This window comes from Antennarius striatus, chromosome 18, assembly GCF_040054535.1.
Source record: "Antennarius striatus isolate MH-2024 chromosome 18, ASM4005453v1, whole genome shotgun sequence".
Classification (NCBI taxonomy): Eukaryota; Metazoa; Chordata; class Actinopteri; order Lophiiformes; family Antennariidae; genus Antennarius; species Antennarius striatus.
Genome location: NC_090793.1, coordinates 20,690,001 through 20,715,564, shown reverse-complemented (window position 1 = coordinate 20,715,564; position 25,564 = coordinate 20,690,001). Strand labels below are relative to the sequence as shown.

The 25,564-nt window shown below is 50.6% G+C and overlaps 1 protein-coding gene across 1 annotated transcript; it reads right to left on the bottom strand.

Annotated features, from left to right (window-relative positions):
• Nucleotides 1-215: 215 nt before the first annotated feature.
• Nucleotides 216-22,310, bottom strand: tmtopsa (teleost multiple tissue opsin a). The gene is made up of 4 exons (XM_068340901.1): nt 21,959-22,310; nt 17,914-18,242; nt 5,207-5,440; nt 216-1,236 (listed from the first exon to the last, which is right to left on the bottom strand). The coding sequence occupies exons 1-4, from the start codon at nt 22,308-22,310 to the stop codon at nt 943-945; spliced, it is 1,209 nt and encodes a 402-aa protein (XP_068197002.1). The 3' UTR covers nt 216-942.
• Between the last annotated feature and the right edge of the window lie 3,254 nt (nt 22,311-25,564).

Genomic DNA, 25,564 nt, shown 5'->3' with positions numbered 1-25,564 from the left:
GGGTTAGGGTTAGGGCAGGGCTAGTGTTACGGTAGGGTTGAGGTTGGGGTGAAGGTTAGGGTAGAGTTAGTATTAAGCCACATTTGTCTCATGTCCACCAAAGCAGTTATGAATCAAAAAATAACAGAAACACGTTTTTGGGTAAAAACTTTATTGAACTTCCAACACACCCTGAACAACATGAGCTTCTCTTCAACTAGCGTCCGTAAACGTGTAGAAGATCCAGAAATGGTTCAAAGAGAAGAAAATTGACGTCCCGCTGACGGACGACACCAACGACACGACAGCAAAACACAGGATAAGATATTAACCAAATTCACAAGATGCACACACACACACACACACACACACACACACACACACACACACACACACATACACACAGCAGTGTACATGCAAATGTTCTCCTGCATGCAGCTCCTCCATCACTTTGTGATGCTAAAAATGCTAATACTACTAGCATGCTGTGTGTTCTACTGGTTACACTTAAATAAAGAAAAGTGTTGAAGTGTTAGTGTAGGGGTTAGGGTTAGGGTTAGGATTTAGGGTTAGGGTTAGGGTTAGGGTTAGGATTTAGGGTTAGGGTTAGGATTTAGGGTTAGGGTCAGGGATAGGGTTAAGGTTAGGGTTAGGGTTAGGGTCAGTGTCTAAACTAAAGAGTGTATATTAACCAACCATTGAAGTTCTTCTGCCTGATTATAAAGTACAAAAATACATCCCATAATTCTCTCAGCACGTTTCTGTCCAGACGCTCCAGGACTGAATCAGGACTGAATCAGGACTGAATCCCAGACTGGATGTGGTTCAGTGAAGGTCGTGTCTGGAGGCGTTAGTTCTGGTCCATTAGGTCACCAGGTGAGTCCACCTGGACCGGCTCCGCTATTAATGAGGGCCGTCAGAAGTGCTGCTGGCTCCTGCCAGTCATCGGCCGTCGGGGGGCCGTCAGCCGTCACGGGGGGGGACCAGCGACACCACCACGGGCTGGACGTCTGAGGACGGGTTTCTGGTCAGGTCGTTGGAGGCGTCACATGACGGGTCCAGCTGGGGGACGCCGTCAGCCGCCCCGCCCAGAGATGCCACCATCAGGCAGTCGGTGCGCTGGGTCCCGGGGGCGGGGCCAGGGGCGGGGCCGGGGCCGACCCTCAGGACCCTGGTGGCCACCTTGGAGGAGCTCCTCATGCTGGACCCCCGTCGAGGAGTCTCACACCTCAGCAGAGCCTGGAAGCACCTGTAGAACTGAGACCAGCACAGATCGACCAATCAGAGGCTCCGAGAACCTGATACACACAACATGAACACACACCTACACACACACCTACGTGAACACACACACACACACACACCTACATGAACACACACCTACATGAACACACACACACACACCTACATGAACACACACACACACCTACATGAACACACACACACACACACACCTACGTGAACACACCTACATGAATACACACACACACACACACACACACACACACACACACACACACACACACACACACACACACACACACACCTACATGAACACACACACACCTACATGAACACACACACACACACACACACACACACACACACATACACACACACACACACACACCTACATGAACACACACACACAAACACACACACACACACACACACACACACACACACACACACACACACACACACACACACACACACACACACACACCAACACTCAACGGGTTCAAACCTGTTTCCACCAATGGGAGTTAATCTGCCTCCTGATTGGTTGGTCTCTGCGGCCCCAGCGACGCTCCAGGCGGATCATTAATAATAATGAGTAATAAGACCTCTGTTGTCTCTGCCCCCCCCACCCCCCCATGGACACAAACCCTGGTTTAAATTATTCCAGATGCCTTCATGTGGAACAAAACCCAGAGGAACAGAACAGAGTTTCACAGTGAAGGAAGTAAAACACTGATTATACACGACTAACGACCACAGACCACCATCAGGAGCAGAAACATGACTGGTGAGTTATTAGTTATCAGTTATCAGTTATCAGTCATTAGTTATCAGTTATCAGTTATCAATTATTAGTTACTATTTAGTATTGGTCTCCGTCAGCTCCACTCTGGACGTCTTAATCCTGCACCTCGTTCCTTTAATCTGGTCAGACCTGAATGTCTTTGATGAGACGCGTTTGGCCACTTCCTGTTTTGCACCAATCAGAACAGGAAGTGTAGCTGAGCTGTTAGCATCTCTGGCTCTCCCAGCTGAGCACTGGTAGCACAAACTAGCATAGTGAAGCTACATTTCCTCATGCTGCTAGCGTGTTAGCATGGTGGGGGTGTGGGGGCGATAATCTCTGCTGGTACGCATCAGCAGCATCGACCAATCCCGTCGAAGCGTTCCACCAGAGCCTGTTCCAGTGGTCCCAGTTGGACGCTGGATGCTAACTCGTCTGTTCACCTGTTGATGGACAGGTCGGACAGGAAGTCTCCCCCATGCAGAGGAAACGCCCGGCGGTGTCCACCCGTCCATCAGCGTGATGAATAATCAATAACCTGATCGCATTCTGCAAGAGGTGCTGAGGTCCAGGTGAGGTCAGGTGGTTCTGTTGGGGGGGCAGCAGAGCTGCTGATGGACACATCCTGAATAATGGAGGAGCGCCGCTGCAGGCTGAGGGCATCACAATGCATTGTGGGTATTGGGCTGTACTTTACATTCCAGCGCCGGAGGCGGTTCCACATCATCCTCACGTTCACACGCGTCTCCAAAGTAAACGTAGTGAACTTAGTATACACCAGCGCCACGTATACCTAGAGTCCACTACATTTCCTCAGGAGCGCCACACCAGCAGGGGGCGCCACCCAAAACACCTGGAGGGGGACGAGACCCAAACACCTGAGGGGGGCGCCACCCAAAACACCTGGAGGGGGACGAGACCCAAACACCTGAGGGGGCGCCACCCAAAACACCTGGAGGGGGACGAGACCCAAACACCTGAGGGGGGCGCCACCCAAAACACCTTGAGGGGGACGAGACCCAAACACCTGAGGGGGCGCCACCCAAAACACCTTGAGGGGGACGAGACCCAAACACCTGAGGGGGCGCCACCCAAAACACCTGGAGGGGGACGAGACCCAAACACCTGAGGGGGCGCCACCCAAAACACCTGGAGGGGGACGAGACCCAAACACCTGAGGGGGCGCCACCAAACACCTGGAGGGGGACGAGACCCAAACACCTGAGGGGGCGCCACCAAACACCTGGAGGGGGACGAGACCCAAACACCTGAGGGGGCGCCACCCAAAACACCTGGAGGGGGACGAGACCCAAACACCTGAAGGGGGCGCCACCAAACACCTTGAGGGGGACGAGACCCAAACACCTGAGGGGGCGCCACCAAACACCTTGAGGGGGACGAGACCCAAACACCTGAAGGGGGCGCCACCAAACATCCCTCTGACCTCCTGCAGCTTCTGATTGGTTGGTTCTCTGTTAAAACGGGTTTAGGATTATTAACACCTGAATGAACGCATCTCATTCTGATTCCTCTGGTGGGGGTCAAAGGTCGTCTGGGTCGGGGCGTGTCAGCAACAAACTGAATGACTGACATCAGATCACAGAGAACCAATACCAGATCAATAACCCGTCTGAACAATTCACCTTTAACTAAATGTGCTCCTTTAAAACACGTGAACGCCCCAAAGGTCACTCTGGTTGTTTCACGATCAGCGTTCAGCATCGGCTAGCGTTAGCCGTTAGCTGGATCACTTTAATTCTTACGTCACACGTTTGCATCAGCAGGAACCCCAAAAAGAGACGAGTCAGCGCTAACTTACCCACAATCCCCGGTTCGTCCATGCTGCCTCCTGACGCCGCTGATGGGCGGAGTCTGGTCTGGCGGTTCTTGTATCTGTACAGCATTTTTAGTCTTCAACTCGCCTCAACTCACAGTTTCCATAGCAACGGGCTGGGAGGAATTGAAGACTGAAAAAGACATACAGGACATCTGTGTCCCGGTGCGCCCCCCCAGGAGGAGGACGGGTCGCAGCCCAACATCCAGAACCAGGGCTTAAGTCTAGATAGATTCAGATCCGCTCCTGACTCGGGATGAACTTAACTTAACTTAAGCTCAAGTCAGAGTTTGAGTTTAGTCCTGGAATAACCTGAGTGACTAAAGCGAGTGATCAGCAATCAATACATTCACTGATCGGTGTGGTCTCATGTTCTGAACCTGATCTCCTCTCACGAACAGAACCGGGCATCCTGGCGTCCCCCCTCCCCCCCGGGGGCGGAGCCTGACGCAGGTCGGATGAGGCGGAGTGACGGCTGCATGATGGATGTGACGCGGCTCTCAGGGGCCGCTGTGAAGACTCCAGCACAAAGGCTTCATGTCCCACCCCCCACATGTCAGCCCCCCCCCACATGTCAGCCCCCCCCCACATGTCAGCCCCCCCTCACGTCCCCCCACCCCACGTCGGTCACTGAAGCCACAGAGCCTGACAGATGAAGCGTGTCTGATGTTGGACCTGACCCCCCCACCCTGACAGCCTCTGGGCTCTGACCCCCCCCCCTTTATTCTGTTTTCCTTTCAGATTAAAGAATAAAACTGATTTCAGCACAAACAACTGAATATTTAAATGAGCTGCAAACGCTGGGGGGGGGGTCCTGTTTGTTTTTGTTTTGTTTTGGTTCCAGCTGGTGGGCGGGGCTTAGAGACAGGTCCATGTTCAGATGCACCAATCAGATTGTAAAGCATAAATATAAGTAATAACTTGATGGTAATCTGCTAATCTCTAATCCTCTGCAGATGAACAACATCCAGGAGCTGTAAAGGAGACAACTGAGGACCTGAAGACCCCCCCCCCCCCCGGTGAACTTTCTTATCAGATGGACCTCAGTACCAGGAACTGCTCTGGATCACATGACCTGTTATCACAGCCTGGATCTGATTGGTTGAACGATGCCAGACAGAGCATCTGAGGTCGCCGACAGCGACCGGCCGTCCTCCTGAGATTATTAATCTCATTCCCTCAGTTATCCTGTTAAGGCTCGTGATGCTGCATGTGTTCAGGAGGGGGGGGCTCGCCTCAAACCAGAGACGGGTTCTAAACCACCTGGTTGTTCATCATCCACACACACAGGGGGCGCCGCTGTGACTGGTTTCCATCTGATGAAACCACTAACAGCCGACCTCTGACCCCTGACCCCGCCCCCTCACCTGCTTGTTCATGAAGACGTAGATGACCGGGTTGATAACGGTGCTGGCCTTGGCGAGGACGGAGGGGATGATGCTGGCCTCGGGCGTGAGCAGCGCCGGCGGCCCGAAGGCGGCGAGCAGCGCCATCACGCCGTAAGGCAGCCAGCACAGCAGGTAGCAGATCACCATGACAACCACCATCACCAACACACGCTGCTCACGCCGCCGGCTCACCGCCACGTTCACCCCGCTCACCTGGAGGAGGGGCAGGAGGAGGAGGAAGAGAAGGAGGAGGAGGAGGAGGAGGAGGAGGAAGAGGAGGAGGACAGTTGGTCATGAGGATGGAGTGTTTCCTGCTGAACCGACTTCTGAACCGACATGAAACAGACGGAACAGAAGCTGACACTGAAGCTAAAGCTAAAGCTAAAGCTAAAGCTAAAGCTAAAGCTAAAGCTGAAGCTGAAGATGAAGCTGAAGCTAAAGCTGACTCTAAAGGTGAAGCTGTAGGTGAAGCTGAAGCTAAAGGTGAAGCTGAAGCTAAAGGTGAAGCTGAAGGTGAAGCTGAAGCTAAAGCTGAATCTAAAGGTGAAGCTTAAGGTGAAGCTGAGGCTGTAGGTGAAGCTGAAGCTGAAGGTGAAGCTAAAGGTGAAGCTAAAGGTGAAGCTGAAGGTGAAGCTGAAGGTGAAGCTGAAGCTAAAGCTGAATCTAAAGGTGAAGCTTAAGGTGAAGCTGAAGGTGAAGCTGAAGGTGAAGCTGAAGGTGAAGCTGAAGGTGAAGCTGAAGCTCTCATGATGGTTTCCTGTGTGCTCCTCATTGAAGAACAAATTGAATTTGTAAAGTGTGGTGTGTGTGTGTGTGTGTGTGTGTGTGTGTGTGTGTGTGTGTGTGTGTGTTTGTGTGTGTGTGTGTGTGTGTGTGTGCGTGTGTGTGTGTGTTTGGCTCTGAAGCCATACGGGTGTTACTGATAACTTTAAACACGGGACGCCAAACTGGACCCAGCTCCATGACTACTCCACTTAACGACCTAAACGTGTGTGTTAATGAGTGTGTGTTATACAGTGTGTGTTATACAGTGTGTGTTATACAGTGTGTGTTATACAGTGTGTGTTATACAGTGTGTGTTATACAGTGTGTGTTATACAGTGTGTGTTATACAGTGTGTGTTATACAGTGTGTGTTATGCAGTGTGTGTTATGCAGTGTGTGTTATACAGTGTGTGTTATACAGTGTGTGTTATAAAGTGTGTGTTATACAGTGTGTGTTATACAGTGTGTTATACAGTGTGTGTTATACAGTGTGTTATACAGTGTGTGTTATACAGTGTGTTATACAGTGTGTTATACAGTGTGTGTTATACAGTGTGTTATACAGTGTGTTATACAGTGTGTGTTATACAGTGTGTGTTATACAGTGTGTGTTATACAGTGTGTGTTATACAGTGTGTGTTATGCAGTGTGTGTTATGCAGTGTGTGTTATACAGTGTGTGTTATACAGTGTGTGTTATGCAGTGTGTGTTATACAGTGTGTGTTATACAGTGTGTGTTATACAGTGTGTGTTATACAGTGTGTTATACAGTGTGTGTTATACAGTGTGTGTTATAAAGTGTGTGTTATACAGTGTGTGTTATACAGTGTGTTATACAGTGTGTGTTATACAGTGTGTTATACAGTGTGTGTTATACAGTGTGTTATACAGTGTGTTATACAGTGTGTGTTATACAGTGTGTTATACAGTGTGTTATACAGTGTGTGTTATACAGTGTGTTATACAGTGTGTGTTATACAGTGTGTTATACAGTGTGTGTTATACAGTGTGTTATACAGTGTGTTATACAGTGTGTGTTATACAGTGTGTTATACAGTGTGTGTTATACAGTGTGTTATACAGTGTGTTATACAGTGTGTTATACAGCACATCAAGTTTAGTTTGTTTGTTTTGGTTTTCGTGTTTGCAAATATACAACGTATCACATGATTGTTTATGATCAACTAAATAAAAATAAAACGGTATGAAGCTAAACGTCTTTGATTTCTGTGTGTTTTTAAAAAACATACAGTTTGTGTCCCTGATGGACGAATCAATAACGTATACACCTGTCTGTCTACACAGTCTGTGGGTTAACGAGCTTTATTGTCTGTTTGATCATCGCTTAAAAGTTTACTCATTTACATTTGTGATTAAACAAACATTAAAACAAATAAATAAACGAATGAATGAACGAATGAATGAATGAATGAATGAATGAATGAATGAATGAATGAATGAATGAAGAGTTGACAGCAGTCCTGAAGCCACGTTTCTGCCTGAAACACTTAGATTTGCCCTGAAAGCCTGTTTCTCTCCTTCCGGTCTTTTGCTGAAGCTGACATGAAGGAAGCACCGGCGTGTCGTCCGTCTGTTAACAGACATTCACCGTCACGCCGCAAAAACGTCCATCAGCAGGCGACGCATCGCCTCCAATCACAGCGCCTCACGTTTCAGAGAACCAATGGAGGCGCATGAGGTGGGAGGCGGATCACGATCGATAGTTTACAGTTACAGACGGGACCGACCGGCGTTTCCTGTCTGATGGAGGCATTTCCTGTCTCTGATGGAGGCGTTTCCTGTCTCTGATGGAGGCATTTCCTGTCTCTGATGGAGGCGTTTCCTGTCTCTGATGGAGGCATTTCCTGTCTCTGATGGAGGTGTTTCCTGTCTCTGATGGAGGCATTTCCTGTCTCTGATGGAGGAGTTTCCTGTCTCTGATGGAGGCATTTCCTGTCTCTGATGGAGGAGTTTCCTGTCTCTGATGGAGGCATTTCCTGTCTCTGATGGAGGCATTTCCTGTCTCTGATGGAGGAGTTTCCTGGCTCTGATGGGTGGAGATGGCCAGGAAACACCCGGTTGGTGGAGGCGGGTTGAGCCGTTGGGTGGGCGGGACGTTTCGTCCAGAGGATCCATCATGTTTGGGTTCAGAGGATGTTTCAGCAGCTTCTGCCCGGCGGTCGAGACGGAGGACCATTAAAGTTTGAACAAAGAGCCGACAGAAGGATGAGACGCCCTGGACCGGGTGTGAACCACCAACACTGGTTTATAGAACAGTTCCTCACTGGATCGTTATCTCCACTGGATCGTTATCGGCTTGTCAACAGTGATGAGAAGCTCCAGCAGAGACGGTGAGATCTGCAGAGATCACCCCCAGGACATGAGTTCACAGCCCGAGTGTGGATTTATGACAGCTGAAGAAGAGAAACTCAGATGGTCACATATTTTAATTTTAATTGTGTTTGCATTCCAGGAGTTTGAGCTGAGGGACGATAAAAAATAGAATAAATAAAGATGGTGTCGCTTTGAATGTGTCAGGGAAATAAATCAGAACACTGGAAGTAGGGGGATGGAAAAACAACCAACAGTACCAGAAAATTAACCAACAGTACCAGAAAACCACCAACAGTACCAGAAGACAACCAACAGTACCAGAAGACATTTGGTGAATGACTACTCGGTTCGTGGGCTGTTGGACAGGTGGACAGGATCTGGTGGGGGGTGGGGGCTCCCAACACCAGGGCCGCTCTGATTGGCCAGCCGTCCTCCTCAGGGTGAGTGGGGTGAAGAATGAACGTTTGCTCCAAACGTGTGGTAGTTCCAGGAGGAGCTGCTCTACAGGCTGTCCTGCGTTACGTTCACTGGTCTCTAATGGTCTCGACCCCCCCTCAGTGCTCTCCCCCCGTTCCCCTGAGAGCACACATTTAACCTGACACCTCCTTCAGAGCTGCGCCGCTCCTGATGAGATGCTCTCCTTTAATCTCCTGGTTAAATTGGTCTGACAAGATGGGTTTAGAGATTAGGCTGGTCGTTAATGTGCCGTTAATCCACCGCGTTCCTCCCTAATGAGAACCTTCAGCTGGAGCTTCAGCTGGAGCTTCAGCTGGAGCTTCAGCTCTCTGTTGCCATCATTATGGTCCAGGTTGGGATCCAGCGTTCTCCTCCAGGTGTGTTTGCCGGCGTTGTGAGGATGATGGTGATCACAGGTGAATCTGTTTAAACACGCTTCATCCTCAGCTGAAGCCCAATGGCTTGAAGCTGAAGCCGTTTCTGATGCGTTCACATTTCAGGAGCTGCTTCTGGTGTTCAGGCTCCTCCATCCAGACGGTCCTGTTTTCCCTCAGGCGTTATCAATCCCCTCACATGTCCTGCCCCCCCCCACTTATCTCCTCCTGAACAAACGTGTCTGCTTCATTAGTTTTATCTACACCTGTGTCACCGAGGACTGGACTGAAGCACCAGGTGATCAAATTAACACAAAGTGCTTCACAGATAACAGGAGGAATTAGAGCGGGGGCTCCAGTTACACCCCGGTGTCACCAGATGCCCCCCCTCGTCCCCAACACCCCCACAGATTCACATTGGTGGGGCATTCTGGATTTATCCACATGAGGGGGGCATCTCCTGTGGGTTCACCAACTGCTGCCCCCCAGTCAAAGACAGTGTGTGTGTGTGTGTGTGTGTGTGCGTGCGTGCGTGTGCGTGTGTGTGTGTGTGTGTGTGTGAGTCCTTCCTGCTGATACAGGGTTGAAGAGCTCTCTGCCCGCACTGCAATCTGCCGACGAGGCTTCAGCTCAGCAGCTGGTGGAGATGCTGAGACCAGAGGCTGGAGACAGGAAATCAATGCGGCGTTACTCGCCGAGTAAACCAGTCGAGTGACATCTGAACGATGATGACACTTCCTGTGCTCTCTGGGTCAGAGGTCAGCGACGGAGCTGCCAGGTTTCTAGTGCCGGAGACAAAGCGTTAAAATCTCTGTCTGACACGTGACTGGGTTTGCTGAGGAGGAAACGTCTGAACTTCACTCAGATCTGAAGCTGAACTCGTCTTAAACAGAAGAAAATGGAGCTTGAGAACTCGCCCGACGGGGCGACTGAAGGTGGGGCGTCGCCACGGCGACAGGAAGTCGACCACAGACGGAATGAACGTGTCTGGAGCAGGAAACCCTTCCCGGGTTAATGTCAGCGTTCCTCTGAACGGCGTGTTTTCCTGCCTCCGGCGGCGACGACTGAACCGACATCAAAGCTGATCTTCACCCCTCCATCGCCACCATCATCCTCCTCCTGCCGGGGGGGGGGAATCAAAGTGCTTAAAATCATGACGCTGGAGCGACGTCTCTCACATCTCTGATGGAACTCTGGCAGCTGCAGGGAAAACGTGGGGGGGGGCTTGAACATCTGGGGAGGGGGTCACAGTGTTCAGAGCGCTGGACGCCCCCCCCCCCCGAGTCTGCAGCTTGGTTCTTGGCTGCTAAACATGATTGATCACGGGTTTTGTGTTTTTCCACATTATTTCTGCGCCGCCAGCCAGCTGTCGGCTTCTCTCAGCAAAAATCCTCAGTGCTCCATCTAGTAGGTGTACAAACGCTCGCTCCTTGTTCCCCGCCCCCCCACCACCACTCGGAGGTGTCTGTGGGTTCAGTCACCACAGCAGCTGATTGTGGCTCGTATTGAATGCGGTGCGGGGCAGGAAGGCATGCATCTTGGGGCAGTAAGGCTCCCAAACAGGCGGTAAATCAGGAACCAGACGGAGGAGAGTCTGTGGGGCGACGGGGGTCGGAGTGAAGCTGCTGCCTGCTGGTCTGGCTCTGGGGGGGTTTGTTAGTCGAAGGGCAGCGACATTCATTTCCATTGGCAGTAACAACACTCTGAGTCCAGAGAGGGGACGGCGTGGGGGGGTTGGACACCCCAGGTGGAATTGACTGATTGGATTGTCGACCTGAAAGGCTTTTCTGCCAGTAGGTTGCTGCTGGTTTTGTCTGGAGATCCCTGTCCTGGTCCTGCTTCAGTCCCAGCGCTCTGAAGCAGCCTCAGACTGAGAGGTCAGGGTTTATGGAAGACGAGGGGATGAATCAGTTCCTTTATCAGCTGACGGCGGCCCTTAAACACGCCTGACGGCGGCCCTTAAACACGCCTGACGGCGGCCCTTAGACACGCCTGACGGCGGCCCTTAAACACGCCTGACGGCGGCCCTTAAACACGCCTGACGGCGGCCCTTAAACACGCCTGCTGTCGTAAACAGAGGCGACGTGTCTGAACTCCATCAGCGCTGGAGGAAAGACCAGCGGGACACAAATGGGACAGGAGATGGAGATCCGGGGGTCCCTGAACACAGGGTCTCTGAAGGCTGTGGGTTGTGTGACGGACGACCTGCAGGTGTTTCACTCCCGACTCAGACGTAACGGCTCGTCTGCTCACAATCACCGACGCAACGGCACCGGGAGAGAACCACACACGGGTTCCATCAGGAACCAGACTTTAAACAGACGGGTAGCTCCGAGTATCACCCCCACCGCCTGGGGTAAATGTGTGAACGAGAGACCGAAGACCTACGAGGTCTGAATGAGACATAACACACGCTGTTATAACACACGCTGTTATAACACACACTATTATAATACACACTGTATAACACACACTATTATAATACACACTGTATAACACACACTGTTATACTACACACTGTATAACACACACTATTATAACACACACCGTATAATACACACTGTTATAACACACACTGTTATAACACACGCTGTTATAATACATGCTGTTATAACACACACTGTTATAACACACACTGTTATAACACACACTACTATAACACACACTGTTATAACACACACTGTTATAACACACACTATTATAACACACACTATTATAATACACACTGTTATAACACACACTGTTATAACACACACTACTATAACACACACTGTTATAACACACACTATTATAATACACACTGTTATAACACACACTGTTATAACACACACTACTATAACACACACTGTTATAACACACACTATTATAACACACACTATCATAATACACACTGTTATAACACACACTACTATAACACACACTATTATAATACACACTGTTATAACACACACTACTATAACACACACTGTTATAACACACACTATTATAACACACACTATCATAATACACACTGTTATAACACACACTATTATAATACACACTGTTATAACACACACTACTATAACACACACTGTTATAACACACACTATTATAATACACACTGCTTATTGGGTTCAGGTCCGGGTTCAGGTCCGGTTCGGTTCTGGGCCACAGAATCGTGTGCTGTCAAACTGCTGGCCTCAGCAGAGCGTAGGTCAACAGGAAGGGTGTCTGTGCCATTTACGCATGACGCACACAGCTTGATGTTATCGTTGTTAAACTGAGGCGCTGATGGGGTCTAATGCTAACCACCACACGGTCTGGAGCTATGGAGCTATAAATCAATCCGGCCAATCAGAGGCCGCGGCGGAGCGGCAGTAAAATGGCTCCGGTCTCTGCAGACCCCCTCCTCACACGAGGACTGACCCGGTAAAGCCGGTTTCCATCGAGCGTGTGGCGTGTGGTGTTTAAGGGAGCACACGCAGCAGCAGGATCACGGCCGGCGTTTCTTTAGTTAGCAGCTGGGGTCCCTCGGTTCATCAATCAGGTTGTCCTGGAACTGCCACCAGAGCGGCGCACACACACCTCACCTGGAGGAGGACCCCCCCCGGTGGGGCTGGAGCGCCGTCACCCAGAGCATTACTGATGCTCCGCCGTGGCGTTAATACGTCGGGGAAACAGAGAGCATGAATATTTCATGTTAGCAGAGATGCTGCGCGCAGACGTGGGGGGGTGCGTTTGTTTGAGGGTCACACCAGGGTGTCATCGGCTGGAGTCTGAGTATAGCCTGAGACGTGGTGATGAAGTGTAAGGGGTCTGCGTGTCCCTGGGAAAAGGTCATGCAGATAGAAGGTGGGTTAATATCAGTACGGGGGGGTTCACAAACGTTAGATTACCCTAAATAATAGGATAACTGCTGTGCTGCTCTAGGGCGGAGGGACGACGGCGCACCTTCATACGTTTTTAGGAGCACGTCTGTGAAGCCTGATGAGACTAACCACTGGACCTACAGCAACATCTTCAGGAAGCCAGAGGCACGACCACGTGTAGGTCAGGGTCACGTGCTGACGCCAGGGTGTCGCAGGATGTTTCAGTCTCTGCCTGCCTTGTTTAAATGTTCTTTTTGTTAGAATTAGGTTTACAAAGTGAGTTTTTAGCTTTTTGTGTTTAATGGTGAGGAAATGTTTTAACGGCTAATCGACTGGACCCCAGATGAATTCTCCTGACAGGACGAGACGTCTGGAGAGGCTGAGGATGGAGTGAGAAGACCTCGGAGGAATGAAGGAGGAATGATAAATGATGAAGCAGGTCAGCTCTGCCATCCCAGCCCCAGGCTGGAGGCAAAGGTGTTCCAGCCTCTCCTGCCCCCCCCGGGGCATCCAAACGTTAAAGGAACCGTCAGCATTAAAGCTCATCTGAACCTCACCCCCTGAATTCACAAACCACCAGAGATTCTAACGGGTATACGTGAATGAAGCTGACGTGATGTTCTCTCCTGTTCACACCCACCCCACCGTTTCAGTGGTAATAAACCAACCAACCCACGGCCCCCGGGGAAACAGCCCCACTGCCAGGGTAAATAGGGTTGGCTCTCCATCAGTTCTATAGGGGACACTCAGAAATGGGTCAGGAGGAAGCCAATCAGGCGATAAGATATCTGCTGCCCCACTTCCTGGACCCTCTGGAGGGGCGTTAGATTTATGTCCCTCAGACGGACAGACGGGCCGGTGTCGGCGAGAACACGCCGTCCTGAGGCCCCGCCTGACCAGCGCCTCGTGTGAGTGTGTGGAACACCGACACACAGACGGCGGCAGCGGCTGCCCCGTATTCACACGCCCCAAGCGGGTCTGGGAGGAAACGGCGTGGACAGAAACGTGTTGGTGTTGTTTTCACGACGCCTGACTTTGTCTCGTTCCGTCACCACTGATGTGGATGCAACAGATCTGGGGTCTGGGGAACCGCTCCCTCCCTCAGCAGGAATCATGACGCTCTTCCTCAACACAATCGTTTCCACGTGAAGAAACATGAATGTTTTTATGGCGGCTGTCATCAGATGAAGGATTCGTCCCACAGCCCCCCCACCTACAGACAGCACTGGTTTGGTGGGAGGTACCCAAACGCACCTCCAGCTCACCTGAGGAACACAACGGGGGCCAATCACAGGAAGTACCACCTGGTCCTGATCTTCTGATTTAAGTCCACTTTTCTCTTGTGTCCTGTTTCCACTCACCTGTGACAACCTGCCCCGCCCTCATCAGATGCACCTGTGCCTCATTGCCCCCTCCTCCCTGTGTCTCCAGGCTGTTTGTGCCCCCCTGGCTCTAAATGAGCCTCATTCTTTCCTGTTAATGATGGACAGAGGTGTGCCTCTGTTTGATGAGGGTGATGGGGGCCTGGTGGAGGATGGTCACGCTGCTCCGCCCACGCTCAGCGTCCGCATCAGGTGACGCTGGGGAACAGGAAGTTGAGTTTGTGCACATCCTTCAAAATAAAGTCCTGCTTTGGTCGTTTTTATCCTGACATCAGATGCTCACGTCTGCCTCACAATCACACCAAACACCAGAGGTGAAAACACACCGGATGGCATCCATCCCATCAAGCATCACCACATCCTGACCTTTGCCCTTTGTCCATCAGGGTTAGAACAGAGATGGGAGGAGAGAACTTAGAAGCTTCCTGTTGGCTTCAGTAAAGCAGGTTATTAACCCCTAACTGCACCCCCCCCCTCTTACCCCCCTCCCCCGGCGCTCCCCCCAGTGGTTTGTGCTGTTATTGCAGGTCACAAAGTCACCAAACAGGTGGAGGCAGAAATTAAATCTGCTTTTGGCAAATGAAACGACCTGACGGCCAGCACAAGGTCATGTGATGTTTGCACCCCCCCCAGCGGCCACAGGCCCCACCCCCTCCACTCCCTCGTCCACTCGCTGCAGCGCTGTGGCCCCTAGGGGGCGTATCACTGGATAACCAGGGACATGAGTCACATCCTGAATCCAGTCGGAGGGTACAGATGACCCGAGGCGGGGGGCAGGTGTCATCCAACCCGGCCCGTTCAGGTGTTTATCTGCCCTGTTTGTTTGTTTGTTTGTTTGTTTGTTTGTTTGTTTGTTTGTTTGTGTCCAGGTTACTTCAGCGTTTGTGGGGATCACTGATCCGTACCGCCCCGTCTCTGCAGCAGAAACACGTCTGTGTGTCTAGTTTGGGTCCATCTGGGTTCAGGCCGCACCCTGGAGTTAAACCCGCTTAGTTAAACCTGGCTTAGTTAAACCTGGCTTAGTTAAACCTGGCTTAGTTAAACCTGGCTTAGTTAAACCTGGCTTACTTAAACCCAGGTCGGGTGTAGAGTTTGGGTCGGGTCTAGTGGTCGGGTTAGGGTTAGGGTTTATAGTTTTGATGGATGTGTTTCATCTGGTTGGTTTAGTCATTTATGATGGAATCACTGAATAATCACTGAATAATCACTGAATCTGTCTTCAGCAGTGATGAACTGACAGCTGGTCTGAGAACAACCATCAGCCTGCAAGCTTCAGACTGGATTCAACCTAAACCTAACCCTAACACTAAACCTAACCCTAACACTAACACTAAACCTAACACTAAACCTAAACCTAACCCTAATACTAAACCTAACCCTAATACTAAACCTAACCCTAATACTAAACCTAACCCTAATACTAAACCTAACCCTAACACTAAACCTAACCCTAACACTAAACCTAAACCTAACACTAAACCTAAACCTAACACGAAACCTAAACCTAACACTAAACCTAAACCTAACCCTAACCCTAACACTAAACCTAAACCTAACACTAAACCTAAACCTAAACCTAACCCTAACACTAAACCTAACACTAAACCTAACCCTAACAATAAACCTAACCCTAACACTAAACCTAACCTTAACACTAAACCTAACACTAAACCTAAACCTAACCCTAACCCTAACACTAAACCTAAACCTAACACTAAACCTAACCCTAACCCTAATACTAAACCTAACCCTAACACTAAACCTAACACTAAACCTAAACCTAACCCTAACCCTAACACTAAACCTAAACCTAACACTAAACCTAACCCTAACCCTAACACTAAACCTAACCCTAACCCTAACACTAAACCTAACCCTAACCCTAACCCTAACCCTAAACCTAACACTAAACCTAACCCTAACCCTAACACTAAACCTAAACCTAACCCTAACCCTAACACTAAACCTAAACCTAACACTAAACCTAACCCTAACCCTAACACTAAACCTAACCCTAACCCTAACACTAAACCTAACCCTAACCCTAACCCTAACCCTAAACCTAACACTAAACCTAACCCTAACCCTAACACTAAACCTAACCCTAACCCTAACACTAAACCTAACCCTAACCCTAACCCTAACCCTAACACTAAACCTAACCCTAACCCTAATACTAAACCTAACCCTAGTACTAAACCTAACCCTAACACTAAACCTAACCCTAACACTTTTGTTTGCTTCTGTTGGTTCTGGTTCTGTTGGTTCTGTTGGTTTTGTTGGTTCTGTTCTGGTTCTGTTGGTTCTGTTCTGGTTCTGTTAGTTCTATTGGTTCTGTTCTGGTTCTGTTGGTTTTGTTCTGGTTCTGTTGGTTTTATCGGTTCTCTTCTGGTTCTGTTGGCTCTGTTCTGGTTCTGTTGGTTCTGTTCTGGTTCTGTTGGTTCTATTGGTTCTGTTCTGGTTCTGTTCTGGTTCTGTTGGTTCTGTTCTGGTTCTGTTGGTTCTGTTCCAGTTCTGTTGGTTCTGTTCTGGTTCTGTTGGTTCTATTGGTTCTGTTCTGGTTCTGTTGGTTCTGTTCTGGTTCTGTTGGTTCTGTTCTGGTTCTGTTGGTTTTTTTTGGTTCTGTTGGTTCTGTTCTGGTTCTGTTGGTTTTATTGGTTCTGTTCTGGTTCTGTTGGTTCTGTTCTGGTTCTGTTGGTTTTGTTTGGTCCTGTTGGTTCTGTTGGGGTTGTGATGGGTGTTTAACACATTGATTCAGGCTCTCCAGGTTTAGAGAGGTGGATCTGAGCTCCTCAACATCGTCCTCCAGACCTTCTGACTGCAGCTGGACTCAGGCTGATCCTCACTTTGGCAGCTTTGACTCTTATTTTGTTGAATTCCATCCATTTCCTGCGTCTGGCGGCGCTGACAGGATTGACTTTGATTTCTTTTTAGACGATTCTAAACCTGCAACAGTGAAACTTTCAATCCTGCTGAGTCAGCTGTCGGGTTGGATTTAATTCTCTGAACATTTATATTCAGTATTAATTAAAACACTATAAATGAAGCATTCATCATTGTTTAATTCTACAACTAAATCTAACAGAATTTAATTTAAATGTCAAATTTCACCCAACTAAGACTCCCGTACCGCTGAGTCTTCATTTTTAATAAATAATGTAAATTGCATCAATGCATACTGGACATTTGTGTTCTTGCCAATATCAAATCAATGTCAGCTTTTAGCCCGTAATTGTTTAGCATTGCTCAAGAAAACGCTAATTCTGACACATTTAAGGTGATGTCATCGGCATAGAGACAGCCGCTGTGGATGTGGTTCTGTTGTGTTGCATTGTGGGTAATGTGTGTTGTGTGCAGCTCTTTGAGTTAAACGTTTCCTTCAATTCTGTGTCTATCAGACTTTTCAGCACACGTTAGCACCTCAGCTAATGCTAAAGTGGGTTGTGGTCTCCTGGACTTGGATTGTGTAGGTATTCCCCTCGCCCCGCCCTCGCCCCGCCCTCGCCCCGCCCTCGCCCCGCCCCTCACCTGTCTGATGGCACACAGCAGCCGCCCGTAGGACACCACGATGACCAGGAAGGGCAGCAGCAGGCAGAAGACGAACAGGCAGATGATGTAGGACGTGTTGTTGGCGGTTCTGGCGGTCCAGTCCACGGAGCAGGTGGTCCCGGGCCCCTCAGGGCCGTACCGGCTCCAGCCCAGGAGGGGGGGGACGGTCCAGAACAGGGAGTAGCCCCAGGACAGGGCGACGCCCAGCGACGCCTTCCAGTAGTTGGAGGCGTCGGCCTCGGTGGGCGTCATCATGGTGCTGTAGCGCTCGTAGGACAGGACGGCCAATGAGATCAGAGACACGATGCCTACGGGACAGGAGAACTGTGATTGGTCTGTTGATACGGGGCAGGAGAACTGTGATTGGTCTGTTGATACGGGGCGGGAGAACTCCTGTGATTGGTCTGTTGATACGGGGCGGGAGAACTCCTGTGATTGGTCTGTTCATGCCTACAGGCTGAAGCAGCAGACTGAAGCTGAAGCGTCTGCTGCTTCAGGAAGGCTCCAGCTTCAAAACATTCAGAACATCTACGAGATAATGAAGAGGGAGCAGGAGAACGGGGGTCGACGGGGACCGGCGGCTAACAACGCCTCTGTTGCCGTCGGTGACACGCTCTCCTTTGATTGGACATCGATCATCTGGAGGAGCGCTGTAGATGTTCACCGGCAGCGTGGAACCGGCAGCGTGGAACCGGAGCAACAATTAGTTCCACTTTCCTTCCTGTGACCCACAAACTGTTCGACTGTTTGCCTGCCCCCCAAGGAAAACGAGGAACCCCGTCAGCGATGGAGGCTCTAATGATGTCTGCTAGCCCTCACACACACACACACACACACACACACACACACACACACACACACACACACACACACACACACACACACACACACACACACACACACTGTCAGATGGATCCTATAAATTGGCTCCTGGTGGACGCTCAGCGGTTCTTGATCTCTGCATAGGACCCGGGTCAGAACCTCCTCTAGATGCTTCTTTATCTCCATGTGAGGCTGGAGATGTTCTGCTGCTGACAGTTGGTCCCCCAGGAACCGGGTTCCGGAGTCGCTTTCAGTTCAGAACTCTGACAGGTTGAGAAACTCTGCAGCTGAGAGGAAATCGGTTCGACCCAGTTCTAGTGAGGAGGGAGAACGTCTGGTGGAGGTCAGAGGACCAGGATGGAGCCGAGGAGACAGGGAGGAGGACTCACACCTGCTCATGAAGGTCCCCGTTCTCCACTGGCTCCTTAGGAACCGTCCAGGACCCCCAGGGACCAGCTGGGGCCCCCCACTTCACAACGAAAGAGTCCGACACCAAAACCATAACAAAGGCATGGAGAACCCGAAGAGACAAGGAAGAACAACGAGAGGGGCAACAAAATGATGGGGCAATAAAATGATGGGGCAATAAAATGATGGGGCAATAAAATGATGGGGCAACAAAATGATGGGGCAACAAAATGATGGGGCATTAAAATGATGGGGCAATAAAATGATGGGGCAACAAAATGATGGGGCAACAAAATGATGGGGCATTAAAATGATGGGGCAACAAAATGATGGGGCAACAAAATGATGGGGCATTAAAATGATGGGGCAACAAAATGATGGGGCAACAAAACGATGGGGCATTAAAATGATGGGGCAATAAAATGATGGGGCAACAAAATGATGGGGCAACAAAATGATGGGGCAACAAAATGATGGGGCATTAAAATGATGGGGAAACAAAACGATGGGGCATTAAAATGATGGGGCAACAAAATGATGGGGCATTAAAATGATGGGGCAACAAAACGATGGGGCATTAAAATGATGGGGCAACAAAATGATGGGGCAACAAAACGATGGGGCGACTGAAGAACCAACCACTCCAAAGGCAGGAAGACGACTGACTGGTGGCCGTCCTTCTAGAGGAGAACGAGGGTCCGGTTCTACTTCTGACCTTTGACCCGTGACTCGTGACGGGATCAGATCTGATGACCTGAGGGGGTTTGGACCCCAAAGGTTCCTGACCCTAAACAAACATCACACTTGGGGGGGGGTCCAGGTGACGATTCACCCTCAGCTCAGACACATTTGAGAGACATCAGCTCCTCTCTGTGGCACACATTTACACCGGGGGGGGGCTCCACACAGACCCCCACAGCCCCACACTGGGGGGGTCTGGAGCAGCGGGGGGGGGGTCTGGAGCGGGGGGGTTCTGGAGTAGTGGGGGGGTCTGGAGCCCCGGGGGGTCTGGAGTAGTTGGGGGGGTCTGGAGCAGTGGTGGTTCTGGAGCAGCGGGGGGGGGGGTCTGGAGCAGTGGTGGTTCTGGAGCAGCGGGGGGGGGGTCTGGAGCAGTGGTGGTTCTGGAGCAGCGGGGGGGGGGCTCTGGAGCGGGGGGGTTCTGGAGCAGCGGGGGGGGGTCTGGAGCGGGGGGGGGTTCTGGTGTAGTGGGGGGGTCTGGAGCCCCGGGGGGGCTGGAGTAGTTGGGGGGGTCTGGAGCAGTGGTGGTTCTGGAGCAGCGGGGGGGGGCTCTGGAGCAGTGGTGGTTCTGGAGCAGCGGGGGGGGGTCTGGAGCAGTGGTGGTTCTGGAGCAGCGGGGGGGGGGTCTGGAGCGGGGGGGTTCTGGAGCAGCGGGGGGGGGTCTGGAGCGGGGGGGGTTCTGGTGTAGTGGGGGGGTCTGGAGGCCCGGGGGGTCTGGAGTAGTTGGGGGGGTCTGGAGCCCCGGGGGGTCTGGAGTAGTTGGGGGGGGGGCAGCGGTCAGAGCTCATCATCCGGACGGACGGAGCGCGTGCGAACCCACATCTACAGGTGCACGTCCGTCCCGCGGTGACGCGCCTCCACCTACCGGGACCTTCATCCGGTCAACGGAGGTCCAGCAACACCTCCCGACCCCCGGTTGTTCTGCTTGTTTTGATGTAAACAAACCCCGACACGAGCCCCCCCCCCCCCCCCCCTACCGATCCATCTCGTGACGGACCGCAGCACGATCACCGGTAACACACACCAACACTACCGGTAACACACACCAACACTACCGGTAACACACACCAACACTACCGGAAGATTCTTCAGATTCACGCGGGTTTACCGCTCAAACCTTCACCATCATCATCACCATCATCATCACCATCACCATCATCATCACCATCACCATCATCATCACCATCATCACCATCATCTTCATCACCATCATCACCATCATCATCACCATCATCACCTTCATCATCATCACCTTCATCATCATCATCTTCACCATCATCACCATCATCTTCATCACCATCATCATCATCACCATCATCTTCATCACAATCATCATCATCACCTTCATCTTCATCACCTTCATCATCATCACCTTCATCATCATCATCTTCACCATCATCACCATCATCTTCATCACCATCATCATCATCACCATCATCACCATCATCTTCATCATCATCATCACCTTCATCATCATCATCTTCACCATCATCACCATCATCTTCATCACCATCATCATCATCACCATCATCATCATCACCATCATCATCATCATCACCATCATCTTCATCACCATCATCATCATCACCTTCATCATCATCACCTTCACAATCATCACCATCATCATCACCATCATCACCTTCATCATCATCACCTTCATCATCATCATCTTCACCATCATCACCATCATCTTCATCACCATCATCATCATCACCATCATCATCATCATCATCATCATCATCATCACCATCATCACCATCATCTTCATCACCATCATCATCATCTTCATCACCATCATCACCATCATCTTCATCACCATCATCACCATCATCTTCATCACCATCATCTTCATCATCATCACCATCATCATCATCATCATCATCACCATCATCATCATCATCACCATCATCTTCATCATCATCAAGACGCACCGCGGACATGAAGGTGTGTTTCCGAACATCCCACCGAACATGAACCGGAGCTCCGGGGAGATAACACACACACACACACACACACACACACACACACACACACACACACACACACACACACTCACCGAACAGCGAGTTGGCGAACCCGTACCAGACGCAGCCCCCCCTGCCGATGAGCCAGCGTCCCGCGGCGGCGGCCGTGAGGCTGAAGGGGGTCCCCAGCAGACAGACCAGCAGGTCGCTGAGGGAGATGTTGACCAGCAGCAGGTTGATGGGGGAGCGCAGCGCCCGGTGACGCAGGAACAGCAGCAGCACCAGCAGGTTGTTCAGCAGCCCGAAGCCGCCGATCAGCGCCAGGCTGACGGCCACCACCGCGTTCCCGGTGGGGGACAGGGAGCTGCGCGGCTCCGCCGCTCCGGCGCACGGCGCGCCCCAGCCCCCCGCGCAGCCGCCCAGGCTCAGGTTGGAGGCGATCATCGGCCCAATGGGGGTGGGGGTGGGGGGGGGTCGGATAACGGACGGCGGGGGTTCGGTTACCGGAGTGAGGCTGGACCGGAACACCGGAGGAAAAAACAAAACACACCGGAGCCGGTGTGGGACGGAAAAAGTTTGAGGAAGTCCAAACTTTGTGTGTGTGTGTGTGTGTGTGTGTGTGTGTGTGTGTGTGTGTGTGTGTGTGTGTGTGTGTGTGTGTGTGTGTGTGTGTGTGTGTGTGTGTGTGTTCGACTATTTAAAAGTTCGGCCGGTCGGTGCTCCACCGTGTGGCGGTCCGTTACCGGACGCGCTCCCGTTCCTCTTCCAGACACCGTTCCTCTCCGCGCGTATTTAAATCACCGAACCCGTTCACCGGGAAGGGGGCGGAGAGGGGCGTGGGGGGCGGAGCCCACCCCCCAACGTGGAAACAACGGACCACTTGGTGTGACGTCACTGAAGTCCGCCTGCCGGCTGTCCGCCGGTGCACCGGAGCTGAACGGTCTCTGGCTACCGACCAACCGGACCGGTGTCCGGGTCTCGTCCTGACTCAAACGGAAGGTGTGAACAGCTGATCTCCGGTCAGGACTGCAGCTGGACCGGAACCCGGTACCGAACTAACGTTTAAAGTTCTGTCCGGAGGGAGGCGGGGCCGTTACTTACCGGAGAGAAACCCAGAGGCAGACCCCCCCCCGGGGGTGGATTATTCCACCTGTGAAAACTTATCATAACCCCCCCACCCCCACCCCCACCCCGCCGTCAGCTCCGGTAACATTCCGCAGAGGCGGCAGTTTCACACCGGAGTAATGAGCGCCGGTAAACCGGTAAATCATGACGAGTGTCAGCAGACATCAGGGTGTCCATCACACACACACACACACACACACACACACACACACACACACACACACACACACACACACACACACACACACACACACACACACACACACCAAGTCCTGAAGTAACTTCATCCACAGCTGGAGGGAAAAAAGAACAGAACGTGTCAGATTAAATCAGATTAATTCACACTGAATCATATTAAATCAGGTTGCATCAGATTGAATCAGATTGAATCTGATCAATTCAAACTGAATCAGATTAAATCAGATTGATTCATATTGAATCAGATTGAATCAGATTAAATCAGGTTGAATTAGATTGATCCATATTGAGTCAGATTGAATCAGATTAATTCAGACTGAATCCAATTAAATCAGGTTGCATCAGATTGAATCAGATTAAATCAGATTGAATCAGGTTGAATCAGATTAAATCAGACTAGATCAGATTAATTCAGACTGAATCAGATTAAATCAGGTTGAATCAGATTAAATCAGGTTGAATCAGATTGATTAGCATTGAATCAGATTATATCAGGTTGAATTAGATTGATCCATATTGAGTCAGATTGAATCAGATTAATTCAGACTGAATCCAATTAAATCAGGTTGCATCAGATTGAATCAGATTGAATCAGATTGAATCTGATCAATTCAAACTGAATCAGATTAAATCAGATTGATTCATATTGAATCAGATTGAATCAGATTAAATCAGGTTGAATTAGATTGATCCATATTGAGTCAGATTGAATCAGATTAATTCAGACTGAATCCAATTAAATCAGGTTGCATCAGATTGAATCAGATTAAATCAGATTGAATCAGGTTGAATCAGATTAAATCAGACTAGATCAGATTAATTCAGACTGAATCAGATTAAATCAGGTTGAATCAGATTAAATCAGGTTGAATCAGATTGATTAGTATTGAATCAGATTATATCAGGTTGAATTAGATTGATCCATATTGAGTCAGATTGAATCAGATTAATTCAGACTGAATCCAATTAAATCAGGTTGCATCAGATTGAATCAGATTAAATCAGATTAAATCAGACTAGATCAGATTAATTCAGACTGAATCAGATTATATCAGGTTGAAATAGATTGATCCATATTGAATCAGATTGAATCAGATTAAATCAGATTGACTGAGACAATCCCATTCAGACCTGATGTGAATCAGAAACTATAGGAACAGGAATAATCTTATTCTGGATTAACAGCTGGTTTTGTTCCACACTCAGTTCAGCTGTTATCAGTAATTTAAAGTAATCGTCAGGGTGGATGCTCCTGATCACACGGGTAACCCCCCCTCCCCCCACCGGTTCTTAATTACACGGGTAACACCCCCCCCACACACACACACACACCTGACTTCACACTGATCTTAATCTATAGAGTCAGGTGGAGACACGTTCACTGCTTCTAATCCCGCCTCAGAGCCACTGTCACGCTGAGGGAGGGTCATTACCCATGAGCACCTAGGGTGATGTTTCCTCTTCCTCTTTCTTCTCGAAGGATGAAGCCCAGGTCACCAATCTGATGATATTCAGGTTCTTCCACCTGGAGGAACCTGGAGGAACCTGGAGGAACCTGGAAGAACTTGGAGGAACCTGGAGGAACCTGGAAGAACCTGGAGGAACCTGGAAGAACCTGGAAGAACCTGGAAGAACCTGGAGGAACCTGGAAGAACCTGGAGGAACCTGGAGGAGGTCCTGCAAAGAGGAGGAGCAGAAATGATGGAAATCCAAACCAGACCAGAGGAGCATCGGGTCAGCAGACAGCAGGTTCAGGTGAACGTCTGATGGTCCACCATGAAGGAGGAAACCCCCCCCGGTGTCTCCCCCACCCCCCTACTCACGTCCTTGACTCGACCTTGGAGATGCTGCTGCTCTGATGGATCACACAGACTGATGATCCAACCCGCCCCACCTGCACCCCCCAGGGCCGTTCTTCACATGCCTGTCAGGACATGAGTGGGGGGGGCACGTCCTGCCTGATGGGGGGGGGGGCAGCTGATTGAGCAGCTCAACACGTGTCCGACTGACGCGTCACATCAGGTCCGTGCTGATTGGTCGACCTTTGGACACGGGGTCAGAGGGGTTAAACAGCGTCCTGCTGCTATCCTGGGGGGGAGGGGGGGTGGACCTGCAGGGAGGTAGTAACAGCAGCCGGGGGCAGAGACCCACAGGCGCCCCCTGCAGCCGGGGGCAGAAACCCACAGGCGCCCCCTGCAGCCGGGGGCAGAAACCCACAGGCACCCCCTGCAGCCGGGGGCAGAAACCCACAGGCGCCCCCTGCAGCCGGGGGCAGAAACCCTGAGGCGCAGTGATGTCACAGTGGGCGTGGCCGTACACCTGTCGTCTCCAGCTGATGTCTGAACCTTTACATCCAATCAGCTTCAGCTCCACAC